Source organism: Mixophyes fleayi, chromosome 4 (assembly GCF_038048845.1).
Source record: "Mixophyes fleayi isolate aMixFle1 chromosome 4, aMixFle1.hap1, whole genome shotgun sequence".
NCBI lineage: Eukaryota > Metazoa > Chordata > Amphibia > Anura > Limnodynastidae > Mixophyes > Mixophyes fleayi.
Window position 1 is genome coordinate 70,697,559 of NC_134405.1, and position 22,489 is coordinate 70,720,047.

The window sequence follows — 22,489 nt, forward strand, 5'->3', positions numbered from 1 at the left end:
AATGAATATTTACACAGATATAACCGTCAGGGCACTTACAAGTACATTTGGTACAGGGCACTCCCTCTTTGCTAACTTAAAGGCAAAATAGGATACTTGGTAGATATCCGGTCTCTTGTCTGGATCTGGCTCAAGCATGTACCCTGTAATTGGACAGAGATGCAAAAATGTAACTTGCTTTAAACACAGCAGGTCTGAGTCATTAAGGAGACCAAGGCCAAATAAAAAAAAAAAAAAAGGTAAATTTGATCCGGGACAAACCATGTTACAATGCAAGGGGTGCAAATATAAGTTTATTATTTTGCATGTAAGGAAATACTGGCTGCTTTTTCATGTAGCACACAGATACTTGATAGCTTTATTTTTATCCTGAAAGTTAAAGTTGATCTAGGACAGTGTTGGCTAACCTGTGACACTCCAGGTGTTGTGAAACTACAAGTCCCAGTATACCCTTTCAGCAATAAGCTGCTATATATTGGCAAAGCATGCTGGGTCTTGTAGTTTCACAACACCTGGAGTGTCACAGGTTAGCCAACACTGATCTAGGACATGCCCTACCCCAATTATAAATCTGTCCACATATTTTAAATTTACCCCCACCCCCTGCAACATGGTTTTGCTATGGTGCAAAGTTATTCCTTTTTTTGCTTTGCTCTCCTTAATGACTCAGGCCCATCATGTGTGCATGTTCAACAACACAAAATAGCACAAATATACTGGATAGATAGCGGTGGAAACTATCCAATACAGACATTGCCAGCACTAAATCATAAATCAGCACTAAATATTCTTATTCAGAAGACTATATGCACCCTCTAGGCCCCAACAACATAGTGGACTGCACTGTATACTCACAAAATTGATGCACTTTGTCGCCTATCTGATCAGTGAAAAAAATCAAAATAACCACCAGATCCCGACCAGTGAAATAATCCAGTGAAACAAGTTTAAACGGTTAGGGAATTGCTGACATGTTGATAGTGTTGCACTCATAGAAAACAATGACAGACTTATGAGAGGAACATGGAGAGAGGCCCGAGACTGTGGGCAAGAATAATATACTGACTATTCATTCTCTTCTTGCTTGTGTACAATTGTGCATCTGGGACTAGAGTCTGCGGTGGGAGATGCAGGATGCCAGTGGGTAACACAATCTGGCATTCCACACACAGTGCACCCCTTTGGGCAACATACCAAACAACAGCTGAGAGTTTGGAGATGTGCCCACAACACTTATGTGCTGAACATCTTCCCTGTCCTAATAGTCATTCTGCCAATACTACCAGTGCTGACCCAAGGAGCTGGGGGAAAGGTACATCATCCGGGATGAGGCACTTCTTGCTTTCAATGGGCAGGAGACGCAGGCAGTCTAACAATGCTTGGCCAATATTAGCCACTATTCAGAATAACACTGCTGTTCAAAAGCAACTTTACATACAGTCTCATAGGGCCACCTCCTACTCCTTAATTCTCAGTTAAAACTCTACTAATTATGCAAGGGCACAGATGTAATAATTATGCAAGGGCACAGCTATTTAGACAATACCTTTTTTCTTTTTGTTCTGTTCTTGGCAAAAAGCCCGGGTGACTATGTCAAGTTACCAATGTAAAATGTAAATGTATTTGTCAATGGACAAATGAACTGCAACAAATTGCTATTTTTTGCTCTAATGATTAAAATAGTAAAACCCTGGGATACAAAGACAGGCGGGCAGATAGCAAATTACATTTATCATCTGGATAAATTCCGTATTTCACAAATCCTGGCAGGTGGAACAGTTCTCTCCTCCCTCTGCTCTAATGTTATGAATGAACGACTGTGGTAAAAATGAAAAAAAGAAAAAGGAATGGGTATTACTGGTGTCTCCCACTAGGAATATAGCAGATACTTACGGACGAGGCAGTGCATGTCGTGGGAATAGCGGGAGTTGTCAGGGATGGTGAAATTCCCATCACAGATAGAGACCTGACTCTCTCCAAATGGCAGGGTGAAAAAACATAGTTTGTAGAGCAGACATCCCAAGGCCTAGTAGGAAAGAAAAGAGATTGAGGATGAGAGCGGCAGAATGTGTACTAGAGAAACACCATGGGTCGTGCAATAAAAGCAATATTCATAAAGGTGAATGTGACATCTCAGAGTCTTAATGCAGACACAAGAGAAGGTGTGGTGCATGCAGCATGTGATGTAATAGTGCACCAATGTAAGGGGCTTGGTATGTGCACAACTCCAAGTGCTGAGTATTTATGGCAAAGCAGCACAGACATCAGCACAAAGAGCTTACAATCTATTCACCCCACAATTTACCTCATCCATCTGGTGAATTCAGTCATTTCAGGATGTATAGGAAAAGATTCATGACTGAAAGGGGGGCAGGTAAAGAGGTGGAATGAGTCATATCTTCACATTTCTAATCTGGACATACATAATTGCAATACACAAAAAATCAATAGGAACCATATTAAGAGTCGGCTTAAAACGCTAGAAACACTTCATAGTTAATATCCAGCGTGCGTATGTGTGTGGAGGGCGGATCACAGCCTTCATTTTCTCTGTATTTTCTCTGCTTTCCCTGATCTCCTCTAAGCAAGCTGATGAGTCATTCTGACATGTCTGCCTGTTCTAAACCATTGTAGACCCCTCCAGATCCCAGTGTCTCCCACTGAACATTTTAATTCAGAATGCTCAGTTTCCATTAATAGATTAGTAGAACTATGAATGCAACAGATTTTACTATGCAAAACAAGTTATGGTCTGTTAACTACAGTCTGAATAAACTATGGGAGTGCTATTTACACACACTGATGACCATAAAGACTTCCCATTGGCTGTTCGGCTTGGTTTCCCCGAAACGCAGCCAATAGGAATCAGGTGCCACACAGCTTTATGTCTAGCTAATACTGAACCATGTATTAACCACTAACAAAACCAGGAACGATAGCGGAGATGGTAGCGGATGTAACGTGAAATGCCACCACCTACACAGCTGGGAGCAACGTGCTTTCACTCAGGAGATGAAAGTGAAACTCTAAGCGCAGTGTGGGAACTCTACAGGGCAACAGAATATAACCTATGAAATAAATGATTGAGAAGATGTGTTTAACAAACCCAAACATCAGCCTTGGCAGTGATGACTTTGCCACTGTAAAGATTCACCATCTCGGGGGCCCGATAGGAAAGTGTGGTGTACCTGTAACAAAATTAAATATATAGATTTTTAGGAGTAGTAATTATCCTGGGATTTATAATATAAGGCAATCAACTGGCAAGCTAAGAAAATATAATGCACTTCACCCATCTTGCTTGCTTGTATGTATGTATGATAGATAGATGGATATATACACACACACACACACTCACACGCACAGTGGCTATAAGAAAATAATCAAGTATTAAAGATGTTATTTTCTTACATCACCAACAGTACTTATTTAAGCGGAAATTTAGCTTACCACTGATCGACACAAGCGTAAAATAACTATAAATAAAAACCCTCATAATTACATCCATAAAATATTTGATTACATAATAATATACTCCCTTTGCAAACATAGACCTAAACAAACTCTGGTGCAATCAGTTGTCTTCAGAGATCACAATGAACAAGAGATTCATCCTGAAGCCCATAGAACATTCAAAACATCCAATCAAAGAGAGGTTTATTGAGAAGCACCAGACAAAGGATACAAGAGGTTCCAGAAACTAATAATATCCCTCATAGCACAGTTAGGTCCATAATAAAGGAGACAATATGGCACAGCTATAAATTTCGCTTGTCATCCAAAAATTACTGAGGCCACAAAGAAGTCTATGACAAGTCTGACAGAGTTACAGTCTTTCATGGCATAAGAAAGAAGAAACTGCCCCATGTGACAGCAAGATGAATCTTGCCTAGTTTGTCAGTAAGCATGTGGGAGAACCACATACCAAGTGGCCTTAATACTATGTGCTAAGTTTTCCGCAAGTTTAACACTGCGCATTGTTTCATGGACATTATCTCCACCGGCGAAGCATAGTGATAGGCGTATAATGCTATAGGGATGCAGAGTGTAGGGAAGTGTAGTGTACAAAGCTGGGAGACCCTTCCCCATATAGACTCACAGCTGTAATTCGCAGCTAAAGATACTTCTGCCAAGTATTAAAGCAATGGGGAGAATATTTAGAAAATTAATTAATGTCTTTATTTGTAAGACAAAGCTTTACAATTTTTTATTTGACATTGCAGAATATTTTGTGCTAATCAGTGGTAAAAAATCCATAATAAATCCATTCTCATTCCATGATTTAAGAAAACAAAATGTGAAAAAGGTCAAAAAGGGAGTAAATACTTCTTATAACCAATATATATGTAGGCCATAGCCTGAAAAATACTGACTGTACAGTTATAATTAATACTCCTTCCTCTTTCAGCCTCTGTCATACATACTTTTTAATCTCGTCCTCCACAGTGGTTACACCTTCAGTCTGGGGGTTTTGACATTTGTTGGTTGCACTTCCAAAGTCGCACAGGACGTAGTGACCGCGATCGTGTAGTAGGATATTCTCCACCTGCAAACAGACAAAACAAACGGATAAACTTCTATAAAGATTCTGAATCGTAAGTGTTACATCTCATAGTTAACCAGGTTTAGCCTGAAAAAGATGGTGACATAGCTGAAGTAGAACATAGAATTGTAGGATTCGGCTAAAAACAAGTCTAGCCCATGTGAAAAGGTCCAGTATTTTATAAACAAGGAACACATCACACAATATCACTTCCTGGTCACACCATTACCTACAACAGCAGAGAGATTTAAAGGACATTATCATTACTAGAATCCATTTATTATTATCGTTTATTTGTTAAGCGCCACAAGATTTTCGCGGCACCGTACACAGTACAAATAGTAGACTATACAGGGTAAAACAGTACAGAACAATAAACACGAAGTACCAGTACTTCAGAAACTCCAGGCAAGCAAATGCAATAAAGATGGAGCAGAAGAACAGATATGGAGACAGGAGGGAAGAGGGCCCTGCTCATACGAGCTTACATCCTAAGGGAGGGTAAACAAAATCAGGCACAAAGGGGAGCCAGTAAAGCAAGGGGGAGAGAAAAGAGGGGCCAAGGGGAGAGGGGTTAAGTGGATGGTTGGTAGGCTTTGAGGAACAGGTGAGTTTTAAGTGCCGTTTGAAGAAGCACAGATTATTGTACGCTCATTATTGGATACCCACCAAACTAAAAAGTCTGATTATGTAGCTAAAACAATTTATTTCAAGTGAAACCCCTAAAATAAAACAATACTATAGGTAGCACACACCCATTTTCAGTATCTGATTAAGTGATGTGCACTCAGGTTTAATCAGTACGATAAAGTACATCAGAAAATATCTCAATGTGCAGAGTCATAGTAAAAAAAAAAATGCAAGTGACCCAGGCCAAGGTAGCCCACTATGGAACTGGCCTGGGGGGCAGATGCCTCTCTGCCCCCCCAGCCCAGCTTGCCCCTCTACAGCGGGTCAATGTGAAGTCATACTGGAACTCAGAGTCACAACGTCGGGAAAATACAATACAAACGGCAGTGCAAACAATGTATATATCAGAGGGGGAGGGGGGGGGTCGTATTTGTGGGTAAGCAAAAAAGCTTCAGCTAGGATATGACACAGTGCCAACAGGGCACTCCCTGTGTTTTATTATTCATACAGTATATAATATTGTAACAAATGTATTTCTCTTCAGCTAAGAGTTCATACAAAAGATGAAAACAAATTCTGCTTATCTGAGCACTAAAACTACTATGATCCTCCCTCTACCGGCTCCTCCTAGAGCGCCATCTCCCTCCAGCGGCTCCTCCTAGAGCGCCATCTCCCTCCAGCGGCTCCTCCTAGAGCACCACCTCCCCCCCAGCGGCTCCTCCTAGAGCGGCACCCTCCCCCCAGCGGCTCCTCCTAGAGCACCACCTCCCCCCCAGCAGCTCCTCCTAGAGCGCCACCTACCGCCCCAGCGGCTCCTCCTAAAACGCCACCTACCGCCCCAGCGGCTCCTCCTAGAGCGCCACCTACCCCCCCCAGCGGTCCTCCTAGAGCGCCACCTCCCCCCTCAGCGGCTCCTCCTAGAGCGTCACCTCCCCCCTCAGCGGCTCCTCCTAGAGCGTCACCTCCCCCCCAGCGGCTCCTCCTAGAGCGGCACCCTCCCCCCAGCGGCTCCTCCTAGAGCACCACCTCCCCCCCAGCAGCTCCTCCTAGAGCGCCACCTACCGCCCCAGCGGCTCCTCCTAAAACGCCACCTACCGCCCCAGCGGCTCCTCCTAGAGCGCCACCTCCCCCCTCAGCGGCTCCTCCTAGAGCGTCACCTCCCCCCTCAGCGGCTCCTCCTAGAGCGTCACCTCCCCCCTCAGCGGCTCCTCCTAGAGCGTCACCTCCCCCCTCAGCGGCTCCTCCTAGAGCGTCACCTCCCCCCTCAGCGGCTCCTCCTAGAGCTTCACCTCCCCCCAGCGGCTCCTCCTAGAGCGTCACCTCCCCCCCCAGCGGCTCCTTCTAGAGCGTCACCTCCCCCCCTGCGGCTCCTTCTAGAGCGTCACCTCCCCCCCCAGCGGCTCCTCCTAGAGCGTCACCTCCAAACAAGCAACTTTGAACACAAGTGTAGCAACCTCATACTCTGAGACCTATCAACTGAGACTTGTGGCTCAGAGTCCTTCCACACATGCATAAACACATGCACTTTTAAAGTATGTGCATTGTAAACAATACACATTAGTTACAACAGATAACCATCTCCATGCTATGACGAATGTACATCCGACAATGCAAAACACAAGATCTTGATCATTGAAGCCTATACTGAGTGAACGGTTCACTACTCAAAGTTTTGCAAAAATACAAGACTGAGCATGTATGGCCTACTTTGAGCCTATTGAGTAATAAAGAGCCCATATATAGAAGTAGTAATAGTAGGTCAACCAACCACATACAATTGTGCCATACAATGTTTATCCTATGCTTTTATTCAGTTACCTTTTAAAAACAGATACTTGGTATTTACTAACATTCACACAAAACTTACATATAGTCTCTTACTACACTTAAACAACCTACTGGCCCCCTACACTAACAATGTTGTGTGATGGGATCATAAAGTCCCAGTAAGCATTTTACCCATTGCAGTCTGCTTGGCCCAATATACAATATGTAGACATTAACATCATATACCAAACTCCTATTGTCCTATAGATTGTAAACTGTGAGCAGGTCTGTGTACCTCATTGTTTAGTATCCAGTCTTAATTTTTTACTTTGTTCCCAATTGTTGTGTGCTGTGGAGTACGCTGGTGCTGTATAAATTAATAGTAATAATCATAGGGCATAAGGGCAAACAACAGAAGCCCATACAAAGCAATTAGATATTTTATTACATTATTAACATGTACTGGTTATATTAAAACGTATTGTTGGTTGGTTGCCATGGGTCACTATATAGCTGTTGTGTTAGCGAATCACACCCAAAAACATGTTTTGCAAGACATGTAACTCTTACACACAGAAATGTTTTGAAAATGCTATTTGTATACACTAATCAGCCACAACATTATATCGTCCTGCCTAATATTGTGTATTTCCCTATATACAGCAAGCTGCGATGCACTGTGTGTTCTGACACCTTTCTATCATAGTCAGCATTAACTTTTTCAGCAATTTGTGCTACAGTAGCTCTTCTGTGGGCTTAGACCAGACAGGCTAGCCTTTGCTCCCCATGTGCATCAATGAGTCTTGTGTGCCTATGACCCTGTTACCGGTTCACGGATGGTCCTTCCTTGCATCACTTTTGGTGGGTACTAGCCCCTGCATACCAGGAACACCCCACAAGACCTGCCGTTTTGGAGATGCAATGACCCATTCATCTAGCCATCACAATTTGGCCTTTATCAAATAAGATCAGATCCTTATGCTTACCAATTTTTCTTGCTTCCAACACATCAAGTTCAAGAACTGACTGCTCACTTGCTGCCTAATATATCCCACTTGACAGATGCCATTGTAACAAGATAATCAATGTTATTCACTTCACTTGTCATTGATTTTAATGATGGTGCTGATCGGTGTATATACACACACAGTGAGTTTTCACAGAACATAAGATTGCTGGTTATAATCCTGTTAAAAAAAACCTATTTGTATGGATAGGAAAATGAGGCTGCAGAACGAATGGTCGTGAACCCACTATGTGAGGCAGTTTTATAATGTCTAACAAGAGAAGAATATCAGCGGCGTTCTAGTCCAACAGCACAAGGAACCACCTACCAGCTTACAATAAACAACCAATACTTCCCCAATATGGAAAGAGAAAAGCGCTAATGAAACTCGTGGATACAAAGGAAATCTAAAGCTCCAGGACTAAGAATGATCCACTTGTATGCAAATAAAACTTATTTGCATACAATGTAAAACAGTCTTTACAAAGGAAATGACTACATTTATGAATACTTTGTTTGTTCATGAAGTTGATGGTATATTGGAGGTTATAGATAAAACTTTGTAATTATTACAATGATAAGATACTGTTTATTCTATCATACTGATGTGCACATATCATCACTTTGTGCACCTTTATATAGTGTGTTGGGCTTTTGATACTTTTGTATCACACTGATCACATACTCATTGGGGGGTATTCAATTGTCCGCGGGTTCGAGCGCGGAAAAACTAATACCGTTAATACGGTAATCTCTCGCTGGATTTCAGCTCGCAGCTCCGAGCTGAAATCCTGTGAGTAAATTACCGTATTAACGTTTTTTCCGCGCGCGATTACCGTAATAACGGTAATCGTGTGCGGACCGCAGGATTTTCGGCCACACCGCCGACATTCCCAGATATTTAAATTTAAGTGTCCACTGCAATGGTTGGGACTTCGACCAGTTAATCATCAGGCCAGAGAATCCCCCAAACCCCTCCACCTGCAGCAGCAGCTTTGCCAAGGAGGTGCGCAAATCTTTCAGAAACGGAAGCACTGAAGTTATCAGCTCCTCTGCCACAAATACGGCTTAACTATTTCAAGGAGAGCTGGCTGGCTGGAAACTGTTGTAGAAAGGTTCACTTGAATTTCCCTGCAGACCAGTAGATGCATTAGAAGCGTTAGCATGTGCTTTATTTCCTCTAGAAGACAGCAGGAAAATAATAGTGAGGTAGGAAGCGTCTTATTAACTATTGGATGTTGAGTTACAGAAGTTGGGTGTATGAACTTCATTTCATACAGCTCTGGCACCACTCTCTTCCAGCATCAGTGATGGGGCAACCGGGGATCCTGTACAGCTGTCTAACTGTTCAAGTTTGTGGCTTCCTTCTGGTCTCCATTGCCCACCTCACATCGCGACACTGTCCCTGATCTGATAACACAATCACACAGGTGTACAGGTCACTGCCTCCCACAGCTTACTCAACGCCTGCTGCTGTGAGCGCTCCGATGATCCGATTGGCTAATAAACAAACAGACGGGCAAAATATGAACTACAATAGTCGCAAGAAAAAAGTCCACCACACCTTGAAAAACAAAATCTGGGTGAGGTTCTCAAGTGTGACAATGGATTTATATGACTAAACAACAAGATTAATCTTGTTTACCAATATTTTCTTGCAATGTACAAAACTTTTCCCCCCAATTTTATAAAATGGCTATTATGTTTACTTAATAAAGTAAATATTTATCCTTTTTAACTCATGTAAATATAGTATCACTAATTGATTAAACCGCCACAAGCAGGGAGCTGAAAAACCAAGGAACGGTCGCCAGCCCCATTGCCTGTGTCCTTTTCCTTACAGAATGTTCTCTGCGCACTCCCCAGGCACCTCTAATTATCGATTTGTTTACGTCTGTTCGGAGATGTGTCCTGCAGGTTTATAATTAGGCAGCACTTTACCACCAACAAGCATTTATTAAACCAGGCTGATGGTGGCATGTGTCAAAGTAAATGTATGAACACAACAATTCAAATGGATGCAGCAGCGCCTGGTGTTGAGCAACACACAAGAGCACGTCTAAAATATTGTATTTTGTTTTTTGTTTTGTTTTTTAAAAAGGTGCCTAGAAAGTGTAGGAATGACCCTTATGAAACAGAAGTTTCCCCATTCTGTATGGCATTGAGGGACAATACCTATTCCATAGCCCATTGTAATAAGTCTCTGGAACAAAAACATTGACCGATATGCTTTTTCTCTTTGCAAATCTACCACATATTACAAACATAATTATTAAACCGGTACATTTTGTACATGTCCCTAATTTCCTATTATGTGAATAGTAACATACTTAATTTGTGGACAACCGTTATCTAATTACCAATAAGAAAGTTGTACATTAAAAGGGAGCTTTTATGGAATTATTTTTTATTGAGCTTTTCAAAAGGCAGTATTAACAATGAAATACAAAAACATAGAAAACAAATAGCCAAACCCCCAAGTGTAAGGTAGCTTTGCTGCGACATAAAAAGTCAAAGAGAATTACAATCCGTTTAAAGAGGGCTTTTAAACACAGAGACGACTTTAATTTTTTGGCTTGTTCATACCCTTCTGCAACTTTAACTGAATACACAGATTTTCTTTCTAGCCTAGACATATATTCAGACTGTATGCAAGTCATTTACTCTGCACCCCAGAGCAACATAAAAGAAATCTGCCAAATGAGAAATACATTGCTGAAAACAGATGGAAGCCAGAGAGATAAGAAACATATGGAGTGTCCTATATTATTTTATAAGGGACAAACAATACATTTGCCAGGAACTAGTCAAAGTATTCACAAAGCTAAAGAAATTTGCAAACCCAATATTAGTCGGCCATACTGGCCACGGAGGAAGAAAATCAAATACTGTCCAACAAGGTACAGGCTGTGTGACTGCACCACTAGTGTTTCTAAGATGATTACCCGAGGAATGTAGCGAGCTTCAGGAGTCACCGATCTACAATCACTGGCCCAAATCATGTAATATGGGAGCCGGAATAATTACACAGTGTGGTCTCTAATCAGAAATAACAGCTGTAAAGCAGCGCACAGGCTTGGGATAACCAGACACCTGGTTCAAAAAATTGTGACTGGTAAATCCAAAATATATGTTTTTACACTATGCCAAGAACAGTCATTAATAGATATGTGAAAATACAGGGAGTTATAATTTGAGGCATGGGTTTGGAGATTTCCTTTTCTCCTATACACAAAAACATTTTCAAAAACTGATGTTCATGTAAAAAACAAAATAAAAAAAAAAATCTAAGGAATACTTCACATATAGATTTCTGAATGTTACAAGATGCAGGTCTAGGAGGATCCCACTAAGCCAACTAGGGGGACGTTCTTACGTATTTGCCTCCGTGACCTACTTGTGTTACTGATACAGGGAAAAGAAGACGTGAAAACCGCCCCACACTGACTCAGTGAGGAAGCAGTCTAGAGCGTCACTATCACATTTCAAGCCAGCAGAAAGCAGAGCCAAGTCTGTAGCACTGACAGAGAGCAAAGGATTAATGTATTAATCCACCACAGATGTGACCTGTTAATCTCCTACAGAGATGACAGTGTTCTGGGTTTAGAAGTGGTAAATAAAGGGAATTACGCAGCGAAAAAAATGACTGGAAGAACTGACTGACTGGTGGAGAGAGAAACGGAGAATACACATAAAGTGACATACAGAGATAAACACACACAGGTACAATTAGAATGATATACATGACAGAGCATGAGATATGTAGGACCCATGCACATTCTGGAGCAGGGCCAACACCGTACCTTCAGATCCCGGTGGATGATGGGAGTTTTGCATTGATGGAGACGAGCCACTGCTTCACACGTGTCACAGAAGATCTGCAGAACCTCATTCTCTGTAAATCCAGTCTGCAAACGCTGGTTCATTAGATTTACCACTTGTCCCCCTATAGAAAGCAAACAATGTAACCTTGTGGAAATTTATATGCAAGTGCAGCAGAGAGAAAGACATCAGAAATGCCCCGTGTAGCAAAGACGACATAAGTAGCAAAGCCGACATAAGGGGTCATTATAGCACATTCCATTCACTTACATTCCATTTATCATTCCGCCACGTCTAAATTCCTACTTCGCCCTCTGTGTATATTATATTGTTAAGTACCACACAGAATATCACTGTGCACGTCAATGTGTCCGTGTCTTTGCTTATACACACGTGTGTGCGCTCATGTCTCATATCTACCGGCACACAATGTGCATATATGTAGATTACATGTGTTGTTACAAAATGGCATAGTATTCGCCTTTGTGCTTTGTAAGGTCGGATTTTCTGCAAAGTCAAAACCTAGCACTGTCTAGCTATGTTGAAACTGGACAACAATTTCGTAACATTGACTTGATTTTATTGTATCAGAGCTGGTGTACTGCCAACTTAAACAATATACCTGATATAGCTGGTATTATCTTCAGCTAAACTTAATTGTCCTACCCCTTTGAAAGAACAGACATCAAAAAGAAAAAGCTTAGGAGAGTGGTACAGTATTAGGAGAGTGTAGAGACTCAAGTCTGAGAGACTGAATATCAGCTTCCCAAGTAACAAGAGTGAGAAGGAGGGCACCAGATAGGGAGAAAGTAAGTCAGAGTGGGCGAGATAGTGCACATGTGAGCTAATTTTCTGCCATGTTATTCCCTTTCATGCCATATTGAAATATATAAAAGCATTACTATAATGCCTGTATTGGACTGCCTGACACATGACCAGAACAGCAGATCTCCTAAGCGCTATGGATGACATCTTAATGGTAAACAGAACACCAAGTGCAATGGCATCAAATGTGTTTTTGCATTGTCCTCTACAATTTAAAATTATTTGTGTGGCTCTTATTACCGAGTAAATAAATTCAGGGGCCAATCAGAAAAATCAAATAGTAAGCTGCACCCGATGATATCTACAAAAATTACCCCCAAACATTTAGGGTATGTTCACTGCCTAATGGGCAGTCTACAGTATTAAACTGTACAACATGGTATGAAGTATGAGGTCCCGTAACTGGATTCACCAACAAGTATATTCCCTACATTCTGAACAGCCCCAAAAGACAAAACAAACTAAAAAACACCTCTTTCTGAGTTTCATACAAGAATACAGAGACAGTTCGCAATATGAAAGCGTATTTGCCAAGGACTGATTACTAACTCAGAAATGAATCCACTGATAAACTGACAGTAGCAGACATTCCCCCAGTATTCCACTGACTGGACCGATGCTGCCCAATAATACACCTGCAGCCACTGTTTCCCTGCTCCTTGCCCCACTGTAAATTGTAAATTAGTTCTAGTGTCTAAAACACAAGGAGGAAAAGTGACTAAATCTCAAGCAAATGTCACACTTGCATTAAGCAAATTTAAGAGTGCATATAAATATCTATAAAAAGTATCTCATGACACATCAGTCAGTATGCTCAAGGTCAACAACATGAGACAGCTACTGTATGTATTTGTGTTATTAACAACTCACTCAATTAACTACTTTTCAATTAATCTACAGTTTATATAAGAGCGATAAGAGAATATGAAAAACTGTCTCTAGGTGATTTTAACCAGGCCGAGAGGGTGATGTCAAAATTCATCTGTTATATCCAGGTGAATGTTAGTTTCTAAATGACATTTGCTAAAGTGGAGTCTGGGGGTCCTGGGGGTGTGCATATTTGGGGTTAAGGGTCTGTTATGCTGGGCAGAGGATATATTTAGGGTCATAAGCTTTTGTGTTGTGAGTATACACTGTATATGGGGTGGCGCCCGCTAGCCTGTCTGGAGCTCGCTAGCCTGCCCACGGGGAGTGGCGCCCGCTAGCCTGCCCACAGGGTGGCGCCTACTAGCCTGCCCACGGGGTGGCGCCCACTAGCCTGCCCACGGGGGGTGGCGCCCGCTAGCCTGTATATGGAGAACATGTATTTGTTCTACACTGTACTGACCTTTTCATTGTAACATGTGCTGTACTTTTTCCTCATACACTGAATCACACGTAGAGTATACTTTCTCACTGTACCGTGCCGCCTGTCCGTCCAACATGTAGAGCTAATAAAAATGTCTAATTTGTAATGTTCTACAGCAGTATCAAGGCCTATATTGTAGGAGTATAAGATTTACTGTAAATACACACCCTAAGAGGAGCCCATTCTAATCTAGATACTGCCCATTACTGCACCAATGGTGGAGAGATACAACAGTGTGTCATTAAGGTGGGAAACATAATAAGTGCTGTGACTAATAAAGTATATTTTTTAATCTGATATGTTTTCTAGTCTAACAAAAAACAGCAAAAAAAATGAAATGTGATATTTTTAAAATAAATACTCAGCAAAATGAAGGCTAAATACATTATACAAGCTAAAAAATGCCAGAAACTGGGTGGAGGTTAAAATATACAACAATTTAACTTACAAAAATGAGCGTTTGAGGGAAAGAAACAAACATTAAAAAGATCATCAGATTTTATGGGAGCTATAACAATAAAAATAGTATACAAGTATGTCTTTGATGATTAATATTTTGGAATATAGTCACTATTCTTTCATCACTTTAGATTGGTTGTTGTTTATATGACACCATAAGGGTGTCATATAAACATAAATTCATAAGTATCCATAACTTCATAAGTATCCAAGTGTATATATATTATTTTGCTGTATTATTTCATGTCATCCTCTCATTACAGTGCCTTCCATTAAAAATGTACAAGTTGTTTTGTTTTTACTTATTGGGTTATTTACTTACACAGGCACAAACGCAATAAAGCTAGCCACACAGGATACAATATCATTGGAGATAAAATGGTCCAAAGTCTCAGCACATGAGGTGCCAAAATGAGGCCAATGCCTATCATAATCTGATTAAAATCGTTCTAATTATAATCGGGCAAGCTGGAAAATGGGGTAGAAATATGTCCGCTATCGGTTGTGTGCCGTCATCTTATGATCACATGAATGACCCCCGTAAGTGACCTACATGCGTGGCCAAACTTTAGAGTGACCATTTTCGTGAGCTCGGGTCGAGCAGGGGCAGTGACCTATGTATGTCAGTCAATCAACACATTAACCCTTTCATGCAGTGGTTGCTTGAGACTTGGTGCCTCTACCGTCATGTCATAGAACTAAGTCTTTGGGTATGGTGGTTCCTGGCTCTGCACTGAGCTGGATTCCAAAACCGGCCAAGGGGACCACCGACTACAAGATCACGCTAAGCGTTGTAATCCACCAGTCTCTTGTGAGCCACAAACTCCCAAAGCCTCACCTCGGCAGAAGTCCATGAGGATGAGCACCTCCCACACATCTCCACTGCTCACAGAATTAATACTGGAATCTATGTAACCGACAATGTTCTTGTGCCCAGAGAGATCCCTCTGCAAAGAAAAAGTAAAGCAGTGTACAAATGGAGAGAACATTATACATGGAAATACACAATAGTTTTCACCTAAACCAGAGGCAGACAAGCTGTGGCTCCACAGCTGCTGTGAAACTACAAGTCCCAGCATGCCCATACCGGGACCTGTAAGTTCACAGTTGGAGACCACAGGTCTATAGACTGGAACCTGAACAATTAGGTATTTATTATCAGCACAACAATCTGTAACTCACTACCACTCATGGAATGGACAACGGAACACAGGTAAGGTCTCCAGGTCCGTATTGCCCTCACATGTAAGAGAACCACGGTCATTCACAAACAAACCAAGTAAAAACCATGGCTCTAACCCCATTATTTAATTTACCCTTTGTACTTGCTTAATATAAATTATTATGTCATCAGATGTAAAAATGTTGATGCTGCAGGATTGTATCAAGTTTCTAAAAAAGGTGTTAAGAGAGCCATTGTTTTTATCTTTATTCCCAAATCCTCTGCCACCATTTTTTATGTCAATCTTATTCATGAATAATTATCCTCTGACTACACACCAGCGTGGGGCTACAAACAGGGACAGATATCACCGTATTGGTAAGGTGGCATCACGTCACTGGTGTCATGCCCATGACTACACACCAGCGTGGGGCTACAAACAGGGGCAGATATCACCGTATTGGTAAGGTGGCATCACGTCACTGGTGTCATGCCCATGACTACACACCAGCGTGGGGCTACAAACAGGGGCAGATATCACCGTATTGGTGAGGTGACATCATGTCACTGGTGTCATGCCCATGACTACACACCAGCGTGGGGCTACAAACAGGGGCAGATATCACCGTATTGGTAAGGTGGCATCACGTCACTGGTGTCATGCCCATGACTACACACCAGCGTGGGGCTACAAACAGGGGCAGATATCACCGTATTGGTGAGGTGACATCATGTCACTGGTGTCATGCCCATGACTACACACCAGCGTGGGGCTACAAACAGGGGCAGATATCACCGTATTGGTGAGGTGACATCACGTCACTGGTGTCATGCCCACATCCGGAGATGACAAAATATAACAGAAAGCAGTCACAGAGGAGACAAGTACAAGCACCTACATCTGCTCTTAGTTTACACAGAAATAGTATATTATAAAATTATATTTTTTTTTCTGAAATAAAACAAAGAAAGTATTTGCAGTTTCTTTTTGGAAAAAAACAAGTCAGTTCAACAATATTTTACAAAACCCCACACTTGTTTCCATATCCCTCGTGAACTGGACACATCACCGGAGTCTACGATATAATATATTTTTTATTTTTATTTTTTTTACTGTTTTTGGCCAAAAAGAAGAGGTTCGCCACAAGAGAGTCTTTTAACTCTATATGCTCTCCCCCAGACAGACAGACTTCCCCAGGCTGCATGTGAGGTACAGAGGGAACCCCATTTTTTTCGACTTTGCTTTATACATAGTGCACAAGGTACAATGTATTAAATAAATAACAAACACACAAAAACTATAGGACAGTGTTAGCTAACCTGTGACACTCCAGGTGTTGTGAAACTACAAGTCCCTGCATACTCTTCCAGCAATAAGCTGCTATATATTGGCAAAGCATTCTGGGACTTGTAGTTTCACAACACCTGGAGTGTCACAGGTTAGCCAACACTGCCATAGGACCTGGGATGAAGGAAGGGGAAGGTAATAAGCTGTGCTATCTGACACATCAAGTGGCTCTAACATGTCTATTTTAATCACTATTCTAGTTTATAAAATTCCACGATTGCACACTGGAAGGAAATAAAGCTTAGTACATAAAGCGTAAAGATCCAATAACAAAGACACATTACAAATCAGAGGAAACATTGCTTTCATTTAATGAAGATAAAAAAAAATAATTCTGCCCCAAAATTAATGTAATGCGCTAAATCATCTTCAAAGCAAAGAAAGAGTTTAAAGCAAAAATAAAAAAGTGAATGATAATGTCGCTTGGTCCTCCCACAGTCCTGCCACCAATATACTAAGTGCACAAAGAAATGCAGAGGGCGCCCTATCCTACAAAGGTCATGCTGCTATTTTACGTTAATAATGTTATGCATTGCTGTGCAATGTGCTCTCTCCCTCCTCACACCATACAAAGGTTAACACTGCAGTGTTGTCCATTTCAGTTCTCCCTCTTACCATGATTTGAATCTCTCTCTTGCAAACCTGAAGGTCATGTTCATTATTCACATACATGCGCTTGAGAGCACGCCGCATCCCATTGCTGGTGCGAACCAGGAAGACCAGCGCAAATCCACCTGCAAAACAAAACCCCCCAAAGATTATAAAAAATAAAAATGTATTTTTGGCTCATACAAAAAGAGGTCATCACCACACTAACTTATCCCTGTAATATGTTCCCTGTATTACAACTACCCCCTACTCCCCATGTAAATAAGATGGTCTATAGATGGTCTATAGCATAGCACTGAGATTATTATGGAATGAAAACGTTTTCATGTCACCTGGGGACGGATTCTATTCTAGAATGGTTGCAGGAAGTCGCGAGAACTTTATTTAGATTCTCGCTTCTCTGCAAGTTATTTTTACAAGCGGCACAATTCATTATTATACGGTGTGGACAATCAGTTTCTAGGCAACATCTACACAGCACAATGATTATTAAATATAATTTAGTTATCCCTAAACACAATTCTAAAAAGGATAAAAAAAAAGTTGTTCTGGGTTTCAAAATAAATGCAGTTTTTCTGCAAGAATCTATATTGGTTTTATGATTGGAGTAAAAGTTAGTAAGTTCTTCTTATGCGTGTGTCAGAAAATTAAAGCAGCAATCCTATGAAAAGTCACTGTGGCAGGCTGTAAAAAGAAGCTTGGCAATAACTATTTTTCCTTGGTTTGTTTCTTCAGGTAAGTATTACAAGAATTATAATTTTGTAGTGTCATGTGCCTACCATGGTACCCAGAATCACATGGCACATAATGTAATGAGCAGAGAGTGTATTGCCAATAAAACCACAATTCAAATCCCTCAGGCTACAAAAGGTATTAAACACAATTGCAAGTTTACATTTTGATGCAATAGACACACAAATGTCAATACAGCTATTTTAATAAAACATTTTTCACACTGGCAGCCTATATGTGGATCAAGCTGAACTTTAGTGAACATGATAGACAATGGAGTAAGAGAGAAGAAGTAGTTTTTTTGTTGTTTACTTTCTTACTTTGTGAGGTTGGAAAGCTTGACTTGCCAATATATCAATCCAAACCTGCAGTAGTAGCAGACATATCATATCTACTAAATTTTATGTTAGTCTGCAAACTACAGCAAAAGGGTTTAAAAGCCAATAATTTCAGTTTATGAGATTTAGTATGAGAGGTTCTTACAGGGTAAAAGTCACAGCAGATTTCAACACTACTAGCAAACCTGCAGTAAAAATTACACATCATATGTCTATATTCCTTTTCACCCAGATTCTTAGGTAATGGAGTGTGATGAAAGTCCCTGTGTGCTGTGAATCCTTCATTGCAAACCAGAACATGTCTTGGCTTAAAGACCCCACACATGGGCTTTTTCGTTCGTCTGCGTAAGAACCACATCAGTGACCAATATGGACAAATGTTTAAATACCTAACAATACACATGTTCTGGAGTGGTGGTGAACATGTCTCCTCCAAAGTCGAGTTGGGCTCCCCTCCTGAATCTCCCGGTACTTGGCCATGGGCCCAATTTTTCACCTTATCCCATCAAAATCCAACTGGATTTTGATTAATTATTAAAAGCACAACTACAGTAGAGTGGTTGGTCAATTTGATCATACTGCCCAAGTGTTATAATATAACCACCATCTTAACCTCCCTAGATTACCCTATTACCACCCTCTACACAGCTAACACAAGACAACAACCCTCTGACCAACATTGGTACACACACAGCACACTCCATACTTTTAACTTTGCGTTCTAGCTTGTCCAGTGTGCAATACGATGTAGCACATGCCCTTGTGTTACAAACTCCTATTATCCCATAGATTGTAAGCAGGGTTCTCTTACCTCTCTGTCTGTATGTATTACCCAGTATTGTCTTATTAATGTTTGTTCCCAATTGTAAAGCGATACGGAATTTGCTGGCGCTATATAAATAAATGATGATGATACACACACATACATCTCTATACATCTACACACATATATACACACACACACACACACACACACACACACACACACACACACACACACACACTGTATATTGCAACAGTAGAGCGTCGTAGCATAAAAGTTGAAAAGCTGGCTCTTCAGGTAGTCCTCTTCTTAAAGTCATTTTCTACCACTGGCAATTGCTAGTAGTATTGATGTTAGAGAGCCAGCAACATACAATCTTGATGGATGTTAGTATATATTTGCCCTCTGACAGCCAGTCACTGATCAATCTACTGCTACTGATGTCATACTGAGGTATGACATCACATAAGGAGCGCAACTGCAGTGATTGGTTTGCACTTAGATGCTGTTTTGCAAATTTAATTTGCAATGTCCTTGACAAGATAGTATGTGAAGTTTTTAAAACATATAATTTACAACAGAGCAACATTTAGTCTCTCTATGCCAATGATAAAAATAGGTAAACAAGGATTACATACATAGCCTGTGGCCCCCGCTCCTTCCTGCTCTATTGTCAGATTGGTTCGGTACAGCTTTAAACACTTGTTTAAAATACCTGCCAACATGTTATTACAGATAGGTCTCTCTTCCTTTCATTAAATGTGTTGATTTAACTTACTGTGGCCCTGTTGAAGGGTAGAGGGCCGTTCCAGAAGTGAATTAGGTTGCCCATCACAGACTTACGGTTCTTAAGTCTGATTGTACAGGAAAAGGAATGGCTAGTAAACATTGTAACATTCTACTAGATGTCTATATCAAGTAACTAAGGGGACTGGATTAAAACTTGAGCTAGTCTCATATAGCCGATAGGAAAAGACTGCTTTATAGACTAAAAGCAGCTTTGTCTACTCAGACACAATATCACCAATCAGACAATGAGAGAATGTCAGGTCAGAGATTGGGAGAAGACCCAAAGTCCTCAGAAACTCATTGTGGTTCAGATCTTTAATGGAATAAACTTGTTACACTCCCTTAAGAAGCAAAATTGGAGGTTTAAGTGTCTGTCTGTGATATAGAGTAGATGGAGCCAAATCCAGATATAAACCAGTCTGGACCTCCTGAAAAATATAATATCTGTTCAATAGTAAGTCTGTAAATAAAGCCTCCTTGGACATACATTAGTCTCAGGACTACTTATATATGTGATGGTTGTCCCCGTTTGCGGGGCTAGTATCCGTCCCTGTTGGCAATATCCAATTCCCATTAGTCCCATTTAAGTCTTATATTGTTGTATCTGATTCTATTCTCTGCTGATGGTCATAAGATCATCTAGCTGGGTGTATATGTCTGAAATATTAGCCTCAAACTTAGTATTACACCCTGGGTAGATACACATGTCATGTGATAATGTTGAAAAAAGTAGTTTTTCTATATTGCTAAATAAGTTTTCAAGATCTTGCATTGTTGTGATCTCAGAGAAAGAACCATTCTCCTCCCTGTCCCAATACCATGATCCAGCGTGATCTTGGGATCTAGACAAAGTCTATTTTTGGCAGAAGTAATCAGATGCTGATGGAGACATGACTAAGGGTGATGCAAGTCTTGTGCTCATTTTGGAATCGCAGGGAACTATATGGGACATACTTGCATATTTTACCCCTGTTTTGTTGTGGCTAACTTAATACAAGTTTCCAACATGAATCATATCCCTGTACACAATGACCTGCTCCTGCTTTTCACTTTCCAAGTACTGTAACATGGGATGAATTACAAAAAAAAAAAAAAATTACACCTTTCACTTCCACCATCAATCATCACAATATACTGCAATTGGAAAATAAACAGGAAGATGGGAAAATAGCATTGTATAGGGTAAAAGGTGCACAACCTAAGGGGAAGCCCAGAACCTGTTTATGGGTCCCCTGGATGTCCAATACGCAATATATTCTATTGATGCCCTCTTCACTTGGGGTCCTGGAACACTGACACCTGGACTCTATGGCTGCCAGCACAAAAATGGGAATAAAGTGGAAGGTAACTAATATTGACAACAAATATATGGGTTCTATACACTAGCTGTAAACTCATTCCTAAATAGAGAAGCATTATATATACACCTTTCAAGGCGTGTACAGAAATACCTTGAACAGCACATCTAGAAAGGAATTCATTTCACAATAAGTATCACCAAACTTGTTCTGCGAGAACTAAGAAATTTTCACGAATGATTGATTATATACTATGCCTTGCAAAAGAAGTCAGACCCTCGACCAAAGCTCTAATTTTACTGAACAACAAATCCTAAACTGATATTTTATACTTTGCGATATTTTTTTAAGCCCTGAAACTCAAAATATAGTTTGTCACTTGACATCGTTTTAGGTTAAAACATCTTAAGAAAAACAAATTTTATATGTTTCTGAATAAGTATTGAACCCCCACACTTTTGCAACGTTTATGTATTTTGGGGTCAGCCTGCGAGCAGCTCTGCACACTCTTCGGGTGTGATTTTAGCCCATTCTCCTCGGGCAGATTTGCTCCAGGTTGCTCAGGTTTGTCAGAGGCCCAGGTGCACCCCTGCTGAAGGATGAACCATCACTTTTTAAGCAGATTGAAACATGTTCTCTTGCAGAATTTCCCTAAATTTTGCACCATCCATTCTTCCTTTTATTTTAACAAGATGCCCAGTGCCTACTGGTAACTAGCAGCCCCTCATCATAATGCTACCACCAACATACTTTATTGTATTGTACCGTGACAACCTGAAGCAAAGCTGTGGGACAGAATGGGGCAAAATCACCCCAACCAGCATGGAAAGACGGTACATACATACCCCAAAAACCCTAAAGCAGTTATTGTTGCCAAAGGTGGCTCAACAAGTGCTATGGTTCCATACTTAAGGAAAAAAAAACAAAAACTGAAATTTGCAGTTTGCATAAGATGTTTTTGCACCATAACAACTAATTTTGAGTTTCAGGTTGTGAAACACAGAGCTCCCCATTTATAGCGCAAAAATACAGCAATATGCTAGAACCCGC

At 40.8% G+C, this 22,489-nt stretch overlaps 1 protein-coding gene across 10 annotated transcripts in view; it reads right to left on the reverse strand.

Annotated features, from left to right (window-relative positions):
* Positions 1-22,489, reverse strand: part of AAK1 (AP2 associated kinase 1) — a 75,692-nt gene that overhangs the window by 31,449 nt on the left and 21,754 nt on the right. For all 10 annotated transcript variants that reach the window (XM_075207405.1, XM_075207404.1, XM_075207407.1 and 7 more), the window contains 7 exons: positions 17,526-17,644; positions 15,239-15,347; positions 11,750-11,892; positions 4,425-4,546; positions 3,107-3,188; positions 1,894-2,026; positions 40-143 (listed from right to left, as the gene is read on the reverse strand). In XM_075207405.1, the coding sequence (XP_075063506.1) occupies positions 40-143; positions 1,894-2,026; positions 3,107-3,188; positions 4,425-4,546; positions 11,750-11,892; positions 15,239-15,347; positions 17,526-17,644 (812 nt within the window). The remainder of the gene's footprint in view (positions 1-39; positions 144-1,893; positions 2,027-3,106; positions 3,189-4,424; positions 4,547-11,749; positions 11,893-15,238; positions 15,348-17,525; positions 17,645-22,489) is intronic.